This window comes from Strix aluco, chromosome 4, assembly GCF_031877795.1.
Source record: "Strix aluco isolate bStrAlu1 chromosome 4, bStrAlu1.hap1, whole genome shotgun sequence".
Classification (NCBI taxonomy): Eukaryota; Metazoa; Chordata; class Aves; order Strigiformes; family Strigidae; genus Strix; species Strix aluco.
In genome coordinates, this window is record NC_133934.1 from 83,131,679 (window position 1) to 83,143,986 (window position 12,308).

At 42.5% G+C, this 12,308-nt stretch overlaps 1 protein-coding gene across 7 annotated transcripts in view; it reads right to left on the reverse strand.

Moving 5' to 3' along the window:
- Window positions 1–8,505, reverse strand: part of DCLK2 (doublecortin like kinase 2) — a 99,147-nt gene extending 90,642 nt beyond the window's left edge. For 4 of the 7 annotated variants that reach the window (XR_012623215.1, XR_012623214.1, XM_074823828.1 and 1 more), the window contains exon 1: window positions 7,572–8,505. Coding sequence is in view for 5 of the 7 variants with exons in the window: in XM_074823828.1 (XP_074679929.1) it covers window positions 7,572–7,992 (421 nt within the window). In the remaining 2 variants the exon portion in view is untranslated. Of the gene's footprint in view, window positions 1–5,163; window positions 5,344–7,571 lie in introns of all 7 variants that reach the window. The other 3 variants (XM_074823825.1, XM_074823824.1, XM_074823829.1) reach the window with 2 other exon arrangements.
- Window positions 8,506–12,308: the final 3,803 nt, after the last annotated feature.

The window sequence follows — 12,308 nt, forward strand, 5'->3', positions numbered from 1 at the left end:
GACTGTAAGTGAGAAAACACATGCAATGGGTGACTTAGTTCATGACTTAAAAGATAAAGGGTGAAGTTTTTACTCTATTGAAATTACTACTTGAACTTGTAATGATTTCACCACAGCCAGGAATTCACCCACAGTTTCTAAGTTCTATTGAGAACCTTGCAAAATACCAAAAAAACACTCGAAACAGAATATAATTAGGAAACCAACAGCTACTTTCTGTATAAAGAATGATTTTTTTTTTTAAGGAATGAGTTAAACATTGATTTGTGTGGTTTAACAGGGGTATACAATTGATTATTCAACAGAAGATATTTAAGGGTATTTAAAGAAGAAAAAAAATGGCAGGAGTAAGTTAAATCACACCTATGAAGTTCACTACAGGAAACTTTCCTACAGAACGGTGTATTCAGAAAGCATGCCTAAGAAAACACTACCCCTTGATGAGCAGGCATTAATTTTTGAACACTTTACTACTGTTTAAATTGTTATTTCAGCCCTCCACCAAAGCAGAAAATGCATTTTTATATGTCTGTTTGGAAGAAACATCAAGTCACTTGTAAGAGTATTATCTCTCTTTTACATTATATTTTGTAGGTAAAAACCTGAAAGTGTAATGTTATATATACTATTTGCTGACAGCTTTAACGTATGACCTGATTTTAAATCTGCTTGTGATTAATTAATGTATAAATACACATTTCTGAATCTCCACACTCTCCCAGAAAACCAGTATTTGTAAAATGTAACATACAGCACTTCATTTTTGGTGGGTTTAAAGCAGACAAATTGATTTCAAACATTGTTAACAAAGTAACAGATAACTTCACAGTAAAAGTCACATACATAAATAAGGTTTGGCTGTTTCACTAACTGCCTTGGATGAGATTTTTCATGTTATCTAACCTAAATACATATCATCTCAATTACTAAGAAAATCTTTTCTGAGACTTCAGTGGCATTTTGAACAGGCTGTAGCTTTTTTTTTTTGTCATTTGTACACCTACCAACCCCAGAAAGTTGACACAATTCCACAAATAGGCATAAACAATACTCCAGATATTTACACTGCTGACTTTGATACGGTCAATTTTCTGGTTTGAAGGCCCACTTTCCATTTACAGTCTTGAGAGATTTTAAAGCTAATGCATACTAGCTTTAACTGGTACACAGTCAGAACAGCTACGTTACTGGAAATAAATACGATGTCCTTAGCTTACAATACTAGCATTAACATGAATCAGCTCCCTAGTTTGAAGACAAAATTGTGTAGTTAGTCACTAATATTACATTGAGATTTGCAAGTAAAGAAGTAAACTGTAGACTAATGAAGTAGAAAAAAAAATGCAAGAATTACAGACATAGGTTACTCTGAACTCAGGCAAACTATTCTACAGCAGAAAGCTTAACCAGGCTGCAGAGCAGTTTTGGCATAAGTATGAAACCTCCTTCTAAATTGGCATTATAATTTCAACAGAGCATATGTGCCATCCATCCGATGCTTCATGACAGTACCCAGAGCAATCTAAAAGCATCAATTCTTCCGCAAAGAAATCCTGCTACCACCAAAATTCCTCGAACGAGGTGTATGCTCACTTAAAAGGAATAACATCTGTTGATATTTTGGGTCACAATATAATCAACAAATGGAGTAAGTTTACTTCTGATTCTCTAGGTCTTATTAGAAAAACAACTAGAAGACATGAAACATTGCCTGTTAATAAGGAAACATTACCTGCCTCTAAATAATTTACCTGTATTGAATTAATAACCAGATGCACTACCCATGAAGCAAGACCTCTGTGTACACAGTTTAAGTACACTGTAGAGGGACTCCAGAGAGCTAAGTCTAAACAACACTCACCACTCCTTCACAGCAGTAAAACACAGATGATGAACACAGAGAATGGATAAAAGAGAAAACAAGACTACATTGGTCAATCTGACTGATAAATAGCCACAGACCATCAGTTGCCCAAATACTGTTTTGCTTCCTTAAAAACTAACCTACAAAGGTTTTCTTTTGCCATCTGTTTCTTCAACACTGTTATTCACAGGAAATGTGCCTAGCTCACCTTTCAAGATATAAACGCAGGGCTAAAACGAGTAGGGTGTACGTGAACTCTCCAAAATTCAGCCATTCAGCTTTAGGTACCGATAGGAAAAGAACTTTTGCATCACTCTGCAACTACGTGCAGTTTTGAAGAAACACAGCTGCCTGACAACTTGGGGTTCTTCACAGCACAAGTTTTGTGAACTGAAGCCCACTGCTAGGCATTCAACAAATAGCCTGGAAACACTCAGACTTTTTGTCCTTAAAACCAGAGACTCCTAATTCATTTTCCTTAGCATTAGGTTAAAAACCAACTGTGGATATGCCATGCAGCAGGTAATGTAAGGAAGAAATTAAAGCGTACAACATTTGAAACAAAAGTCTCTGAGCAAGTTTTTCTGGCTTGTTTTTTGCAAGGTGTTAACAAGCACTATCTACTATCTCCTGAGAGTCACATAAAGCATCACATTTTTAAATGACACACTGCATAACAGAGAATGATATAGCTGACACAGGTAAACACATCCCTACAGGAAGAAAACCCTTAGTCTCCATATCTTTTTAAGCGTGTGTTCCCCTGTGAAGCACACCGAACAGGGCAGGTTTCTAGGGTCATTTCATCTATCATCCCACATTCCTCAGCTGCTTTTGGTGGAATTCATTAGTTTCAAGGATGCCAAAAGCTGCTTATTCAGTATAGCACAGTAGCTATTAGGGCTACTAACCTTCTAACTTCAGGAATCACAGGAAAGAACCCTTTTTGTGTTCTGTAACACCAAGCCAAGCAGATTTCCAGAACAGTATTATTTACAGCATATGTGAAAGGACTGATCTAAAAATAAACCAACCCCTTTTGTGAAGGATTAGGTTATTTAGATTTCTCCTTCCTTCCTTTCTCTCATAGAACTTCCTCATCAGTTTCTTACAATTCCTTTGTTTTCACGTCACCTCCAATAACCTTGTAAAAGTCATGATCTTTCCTCACCTACAGCACTTAAGTTCCCCATGCACTTTTTAAAACCTGGGATGATGACCAGGATTTTAGCAGATGACTAATTGCTTCTGGTTTTCTTTTGACTTTATTTAGCCAGGAGGTTCAGATGACAGCTTCTTACAATCTTTCACAGAATCCAGAACAGTTGAGGTTGGAAAGCACCTCTGGAGGTCATCTGCTCAGGCAGGGTAAAAGCTTTCAGAAGACAGTTAAGGCCACCTGGTATCAAACCCACTTAATACCATGTGCCTCCTCCACAGTAAGTAAATTATTCTCTTCAGATACATTACACGTCTCCCATCCCTGAAACTAGGAGATGCACATTGGTGGAACTATTTTATTTTGCATGGATGGAAAGTTAACTAACAACATCATCTGTATTTCACATCCACACCCCATTCCTCCAGGACTGTGTAACTACAGCAATTTGAACATATATTTGGAAGCATATGCTTTTAATGCCTTTTAATCCTTCTTTTATCCTTCCTTTTTACCCTTCTTTGTTAAACCTGCTACATTTGCCTCTTTTTAAAGCATTACAGTTTTGGCTTTAGCACAGGAAGGTAATCATACCTTCTGGAAGAAGCAAAAATACAAACTGCTTACTTGGTGTTACCATCTGCTTGCTCTGACAAGAGAAAAGAGATTCTTGACCTAATATAACAGTGTGCATCAACTAGAATCACAGATACTTAAGCAGGATTAAAATGTAATATGCAGTAACAATAACAATGATCTAAGACAGCAAATACTTGGATTGTTCTATACCTCTTCTCAAAAACATTTTTTTAGTCTGTACTAGTTTGGCAGAGCCTACTTCTTTAAAGCAGATACTGTGCTGTGCTACATGTCCTGGCTGCACATAAGGACTGCCCTGCTCAGAACCTTCCCACCTCCTGCCCAAAGACTTCCCTACAGGTGCCTGTTGATTGTCTGCAGAGCTGTGCAGACAAAACTACTGACAATTTTTAAAGGACTGTTAACCAAGCATTGTAGTTGAAAGAACAAAGACCCTTAGCAATGCTTCCTACCTAGGGAACTAGAAAAATTCCTTATCACATGACAAATCAACATAAATTTTCTTGCCAGGCAGAGTCTAGGCTTGGTTTCCTCTCCCAAAATCCAACAATATCTCCCAACTATGCAGCAGACCTTAACAATCAGGATTCTCCATGTGTTTCACTACCAAGACAATGAAAGCACAGGATAGTGAGACAGACCATGGCCGGTATCAATGTAAAGCACAAACCTCAGCACTAAAGAACTGCACAGTTCTTACTATTACCATTGTGTCGTGCTTTAGGAAGCTTACATTTTTAAAGAAAACTGAAGGATTTAGACAATTAGTTAACTTTGGTAGAGAATAAAAATGAAACTATTATTCCATTATTGCTGTTGAAGGGAAAATATACAATTACACATGGAATCTCCTATTCTAAAGTAAAAAGTAGTGTAAAGTCCGATAGTAAAGTTGAAAGAAATAAAACAATAAGAAAGTCATAATATTCCCAACCCCCATCCCCTCTCTGGATCTGTCTGCTCAAACAAGATCAGGAGCAGACAATGAAATTCTTCACTCCTCCCATTATAAGAAAGCAATGAAAACTGTCAAACTCATGAGCCATAATGTTTCCTAACCCACAGGGACTGAGAATATAAATTATATTTGCCTAAGGCTGGTCCAGCAGAGCATGCTTTTTTTGACTGTCACATTCAGTTAAGAAAAGCAATATGCTTAAAATGCAGCCTGTCAATTTTTGACTAATAAATGTGATCTGGTCAAATTTTAACTGACTCGACCTGTAACAGAAATATTTGAAATCTACAGCATGTCTGTGCATTAGCTATTTCCTCTTAAAATGATAAACAGTAAGACAGATTGCCAAATACAGCCAAACCCCCAAAAGCATTCATCAGTAACTCAATTCAGCTAGTTTGGACTATTATGATACAGAATTTGATACCCCAGACAGATATTAACCTGATAAATGACAAATAGGCCTTAAAGAGCTTGCCTGCACTGGGGCACATCAACATCCAAGGGCTACACACGCAGGCTTGAGTTGAGGGAGGTTTAGTGCAGATCTTGCTAGCTTGGCAAGGGGGGCTGAGCACTCACCTTCTGCTTGCTTCCTAGAACTGCCACTACTGAACCTGAACTGCTGCAATTCCATGTACCAGCCCAACAACACTGATGAGGTGCAAACAGACTAGTTAATTAGGTATTGCATCAAGTAGCCATGTTCAGTCTGGTGTTCAGCCCGCAGTTGGCATGCACAACAGCACTTTATTTTCCTTTCTGAAAATGAAAAAGCAATACAATAAAAATGCCATTCAAAACTACTTCTGGTGCTACTGCAGTTCAAGCTTTAGGATATCACCAACGTTCAAGTATTTATTCTAGAGCAGAAATTCAAGCTTGCTCTGCTGGAACTACAAGAAATAAAGAAAATAAAAACAAATCAGATCCTCTTCCTGCGTCTCAAGAATAAAACAGCTGGCAAAGAGCTCAGATAATTTCAAGGAATTATGGATTCACTACTTGTTCGCTTTCTTCCTGCCCTGTATATGCTTTCCTTTCTCTGTATAGTGATCAGACTTACACTGGTAAAGTTTTTGGCATGCTAATTGGAGAACATACTAATCCAATTATGATGCTACAGGATTTTCTTAAGGTTCCTAAGAGTTGTATTGGTCATGGATAGATGACTAACTAATTCAGACTCTTTTTTTCCCCCCTTTTATTTTATGAGAAAGCATGGAAGTAGCATGTCAATTGTGACATTTGTTTTGCTTTATTCCTCCAGTGAAGAGCAACGAGAAACATCACTCTTTCAATGAGTATCTGAAGAGACAGCAAGTAAGTTCTTGCCTTCAGTTATTAGAGTTGTGAGAGTATATACCACATTTATACTGTTGTCCAGAAAGTAATTTTGTCTTTGTTTTAAACCATAAAAGCTTAAGATCATTCCTTCTGCAACATTTCAAAAATCACCCCAAGTTATCATTCATTTATCCAATTTTTCTTCATCCCCTTTTCCTAACATCCCCACTCCAGCATGTCTTTTTGCTATCTCTAAATTAATCACCAAATCATGGAAAAGATTTTGGTTGATTTCACATTTATTTTATTACCACAGTCTCATCATTTCACTCTACAAACATTTCACATTTCCTCTGCTTTGACTGTGGAACAGCCTTACAGTAGATCACATGGTAGGGAAAGCCCTCAGGCACTACGTTACTATTATAAAGGGCACTTTCATACATATCTTTTTTGAGTAAGACCCCCTTGATGCAGCAAATGCTGTAGCCTCTCCCTTCTTCTCACGTGTTCTAGACTGGCTGGTCCCTAACTCCCAGTGCCTTTACTGGTGGATTATATAAAGGTCTTCAGGCTCCCTTTCTCATCAGATTCTCCAGGTGTGATTCAGCATTGCTTTGAAAAGAGAAGTTTCCAAATCAAAGCTTAAAGTATACACAGCTGAGGGCCTAAAAAGGAAGCAGCATTAGAAAGCCTACAAATCCTACTTCTTTATTAATGCAGATCAGCTACATATAGAGTCACTGGGTGGAAGACTGCAGTGGTTGATGTATTAAGTACCGGAGGAGAAGCATCAAGTGCAAATTGATTATGAACCTCACAGTGTGTACAACATAACCAATACATCTGAAAGGCTGATTCATGTAATGCTGAGTTTAAGCTGTATTTTAGGACATCATGAGAGAGGGAATTCTGCTCCTTGTTCTAGTAATTATCATTCCCTACAAACAATAGGCATATGTTCCATTCAGAAGGAAGTACTTCTGGCCACATTTTGAGACACAGTTAAGCACTGCTCTGCTCAGATTTGCGAGGTCTACATAAACTTAGCAGCCAAGTCCCATTATCAAAAGCTACTCAGGGACAATTCTAAAAAGAATTTGATTCTATAAAATGATTTTGGAAGTCAGACAAGGTAGGCAATTCCCTCTATGAATACAGACTCTGATCACATTTGAAAACAGGACTTTACACCAGTTTCAGTAAGCGATAGGGTATAAATATTCCTTTTGATGGCACAGAGGCTTTCTCTCTGAAGGCTTAAGCCACTGTGAGGCATCAACAACAGTTGAGTAACTGTTAGAGAACTAAATTACAGCGTTACCCTCTCTTACAAATGGTGATGACAGAAAGGCAGCCAAGAACATTACTATGGTTCTTGTCGATGAAACGAGTACCTGCTGCTTACCTACGCTGAGAGTCACCCCCACAGGAGCAGATAGGGCAACGGGAGAAGCGGGCGGTCCACACTGGGACAAGGAGGCCGACGCACCTCACAGCACCGGGCCACCCCGGCCCGCTCGCCCTCAGGGGCTCCACGGCTGCCGATTTTCAGGAAGGCAACTTCCCTCAGTTTTGACCAGGGTAGCAAGAGGAAAGCCCACCCCAGGGAAAGCCTGCAACCCACTGCCAGCCCCGACGCCACCTCTCGCCAGCCCTCGCCATGCCAGGGCAGGGCACTGGGCCCCCCGGAGCGTCCTCACCTTCCACCAGCTCGTCCAGGCTGGTGAGCTTCTTGCTGCCATCGATGGTGTAGATGGTGCGGACGCCCTGGGGCAGGTTCACGTTGTCCGACAGGGACCGGGTGAGCTCTACGAGGAGGGCGTCGAAGGAGCGGAAGCGGTCGCTGGAGATGGCGTACACCAAGCCCTTGAAATACCTGTCCCCGTTGCGGTAGAAGCGGGCTTTCCGGGCTTTCTTCTCCGAGCTGAGGGCCTGCAGAGTCCGCGTCCGGTAGAGGCTACAGTGGGCGCTGTGAGCCGGGCTGGGGATCAGCCCGTTGCCCCGCGGCCCCGCACCGCCACCGGAGCCGGGGCCGGTACCGCCGCGGCGCGGCCCGGCGCGCTGCTGCCTCTTGTCCCGCTCCTCGAAGTGCTCCAGCTCGATGCTCCGGCTGCTCGCCATGGGGAGCTGCCTGCCCGCCCTGCTAAGCCTGTGCCCCCGCCTCCACCCCGCGCTTGCAAAGGCGCCTAATTCAGCATCGCGCCCGGCCTCCCTCCGCCGGGAGAGCCGTCACCCGCGACCTTGCCCCGCAACCGCGGCTCCGGCTGCCGCTCGCTCCGCCGTTACCCGCTGCTCCGCCCGCAGCCGCGCACAAAAGCATCCCTCATGCTGCCGGGGAGGGTGCGGGAGGCGGGAGGCTCGGGGCAGCCCCGCGGCCGCGCCCCCGCGCCGTGCCCATGCGGGCTCGCACAATGCGGCGGATGCCGGAGAGCCGATGCCGACAGCTCCCGTCCGGCTCCGGTTCTCGGTCCTGGGGCGGGGAGGGAGGGGGGGGCACCGAGACCCCTGCGGGGGAGCGGCGCAACCTCCCGGGGATCCTCAGCGAGCCTCAGAAGGAAAACAACCGCAGCGGGTCCGGTGGGAGGGGAGGGAGGGCGGAGAGCGGCGGCCAGGCCGCCGGCGGCGAAGCGGGAGGCGGGCGGGGCTGGAGCCGGGCCCCGGAGCCGGGGCGGGCGGGAACGAGGAGGGGCGGGGGCGGTGCCATGTCGGGTCGAGGCGGGAGCTGTGTGGGTGAGGCGGGCAGCTCCTCGGCCGGGCTCAGGTGTCGGAGCGAGAAGGGAAAAGGGGTTCTTGTGGGAACGGTGCGGGGATAAAGAGGTTGTTCTGGGAACGGGGAACGGTGCGGGGAAAGCTCTGCCCCTCTCGCGGCGGCTCTGACAGGGCCGGCCCGCCGAGGCCCCGCTCCCTTAGGCGTACCCGTGGGGCTGCCCACTCCTGGCCTTGCTTAGACTCGGATAAAATGCCTCTAGGCCTCCTTTCTATATGGCCTTCTCCCTAAAATACACCCCCCCGGACAGGAACTCATCCCTGTCATTGCCCTTTTTCATTTGTGAACTCCGCCACCACTGAGCTTCCCACCTTCCCTGAGGAGCCAAATAAACCCAACGCCCATTTCCACAGTCTTAACTTCCTAAAGGTGCTTTAATCCACAGTTCACACCTTCCCCGTGTAGCTTCTCAACGCTCCCTGGGTTTTTCAGTCAAATTCACTTTTGGTAAAATGGCCAACAGGTGTGTTGAAATGGATGCAATTCCAACTTTCTTCCAAGTTGCCTTCAACTACTGCAGAATGTATTTTCTTTTCTTTTTGGCATTGGAATGGGCTGCCTAGGGCAGCGGGGGAGTCCCCATCCCTGGAGGGGTTGAAGAGTCGGGTTGACCCAGCACTGAGGGATCTGGTGGAGTTGAGAACGGTCAGTGTGAGGTTAATGGTTGGACTGGAGGATCTTCAAGGGCTTTTCCAACTGAGATGATTCTGTGATAAAAAATATAGAAGGCATTTACAGCTAGATGGAAGTTTTCACTTTTTTTCAGGTCTCTTGCTTTGAGAGATTCTAGCTGTATTACATCATTACAGGTGGTCACAGTTTCTGCTCTTTTGTCCTGGGCCCATTAGAACCTTCACCCATCCTTCTCCACACCGCTTGGTGTCAGGAGGTGGTACTTAGGTGGCACTGGAAGTGTAACTGCTGCAGGTGGAGCGTCTCTATATGAAAAATAAATTAGTAACTGAAAGACACATCCAGAAGAGGGTAGGTTTATGAAAGTCCTTTTCATGCTTAGGACAGATGTCTATTCAACAGAGACATTCTACAAAGCTTAGGAGATAGTTTTCTGTCTGTTTGTACATGTTGCGGAAGGGAGGAGGCTTGACTAAGATGATTCATCTATGTTTGGTTTTGTGTTTCAGCAGTTTTTGAAAATACTGTTTTCCACACTTTCTATGGATTCATTATTTTTCACTTTTCGTATTTTGAAATACCAGTAAGGTCAAGCACTATGTCACTGTTATTACTGGGTTTATTACAAAGTAGATCAAACACCTAGCCACAATATTCCTAAAGACAGTATGTGGAAAATACAAGTGAGTTTTACTCTTTCTTGAAGTGCCAGCTTCTGTGATGCCTGGAAACCTCCACAACCAAACAGAAGTGGATAAACCATAGAGCTGGATCATCTCCTCCGGTGGTAACATCAACAGAAGGAATTGAATGAAGGGGGAGTTTTGTCACAGCTGGAGCATGAATACACCTACTAAGGTAAGACATGCAGGTCTCACCTAGGAACCAGGACCTAGAAGCCACAAAACACTAGGGAAGAACTTCTAGACTGGTTTTGATGTGTAGTTTCTAGTCCTATTTACAGGCAAAATTACACAGGTGAAGCTCAAACTCATCTGTGTAACCTTGCTCCAAAGTGGATTGGTCTCAGCTGTGAGGTTGTGTTTCTTCTAAATGGTACCACATTGCATGGGCATGCCTAGTCTTTGCAGAACAACTCAAATTACTTAGTTTAAATCTCAGCCGGAGGTTATTTGGACTAACGTTTTTCAATTTGCTCAGAAGCAGACCACAAAAGCTCAGGGAAGTTTAGTCTCCCCCTCGTACACACCTTCTATGTCCTCCCAGCTGTTAACTGTTGCCTGCTACCCACAGTTTAGTGCTCAACTGTGTGTAGAGGACTCATGCAGACTAATGTATAATATATATATATGAATTTAATATATTAATTGTGTCTATGACTGAATTTAGGTTGGAGGATTCACTGTCAGGGTAGACATTTTATTGGTTTCAAGTTGTTTTGCTGGGTGGTAGGATATGTCATGTGCAGGGCTCACTCTGACTTCTGAACTCTCTAGCTCAACTAGCTAGATGGGATGGGGGGAAAGGAATTTTATACATCCCCTACAGTAAAGTAAAACTAAGAGGGACTTCTCACACCTTTGACCAGAAAATTTCTCTCTCCTTCCCAAAGGGAATCCCCACTACAGATAATTTTTGAAGTCTGTATAGCCACAGTGTTTTACAGAGCATATAAACATAAAATTGACTTCTGGCCTGTAAAACTAAACTACTTCTATATTAAGAGGCTGTTTACAGAGAGGTTGCAATTAGACCTGCACGTGTAACTGCCAAGGAAATTCCTGGTGACACCTCAAACGTGTTCCTACAACTTGTGCTCTTCCTTTTTGGCTCTCTTCAGATGTTGTTTGTAGTTTTCATAAGCTCTGAAAGCCCCCATTGGGAACAGTTCACAGTGCTTCTATTTGTAGCTATGCTTTGCCTTTTCCTTGCCACCTTATTTCCCCTAGAGAGTTATCTGTAGTCAAACAGGGATGTTTTAAAAGACTTTCAAAGATGAGAAATAGAACCCCAAAACAACCCCGTATGCAGCTGAACTACATTCGCTGTTACACACAAGAAAAATAGTGTGCTTAATTTGCAGAACTGACCTATGCGACCCCATTATCTTCTTCCCACTTTATCTTTACAAGTAGGCTTGATAATTTAGCAGTTCACTTAACAGCAAACAATGTTACACCATAAAAATGTGATTATCATTCAGTCTTGTGATATTTTTATTCTATAAATTTCCTATTTGAGAAGAAAAGAGCTTCCAGTTTTGATGTTCACCTAAATAATCAGTTCTCCCTCCTGTCTTTGCTTTGGTTTTTTTTATTCTGCTTTATTGTAGTAGGCATAACAAATTCTTAGTTTAAATCTCTTCCTGCATCTAGAAGACCTACGTGGTTTGTATTTTGATTTTGTTTTGATTCATTGGTTTTGGTGTTGTTTTTGTTTTTGGTTTTTTTTTTTTTTTTTTTGTAACAAGCAACCTCTCTAAGAAAAGTCTAAAAGGAAACCAAGAAAACTTTACTGTCAGACACAATTGTCTCTTCTTCTTCTGTTAACTGAACTCCTTACCTTTCTGATTGGAATCAGTGGAATTCAAGTTATTTAGCACATTTAATGGGTTGATAGGCAAAATTCAGTTCAGAATCAGAGTTTACAGTGGATAGTTTTAGAAGAACATTTATGTACCTGAGCTTTGCATTTAGCTCATTGATTTCACCTTGAAAATGATAATATGTAAGGTTGCTAAAGAAGAAAAAAAAACCCAAAACACCATAAACTTGGGGTCTGTTGGCTCAAGGTTTATTATGTAAAAAACATTCTTTGAAAAATTCAGTAACAAAATGCTTACTTGTAGCACCAAAGATAGCAAATTTGAGTATTTAAACAATGAAATGGTTTCTTGTAATGATTTCTTTTCAAGCAGGAACGTTAAAATGCTTATAAAAAATTTATACAATAAAACATCTCAGCATCCCGGTGAGATGCAGTGCCCTACTTCATAGATACATAAAATGGGAAGCCAGAAGTTTAAGCAACTTTCCTGAGTAGCAGTTCCAGTCAGACTGGAACCAACAACCTTCTC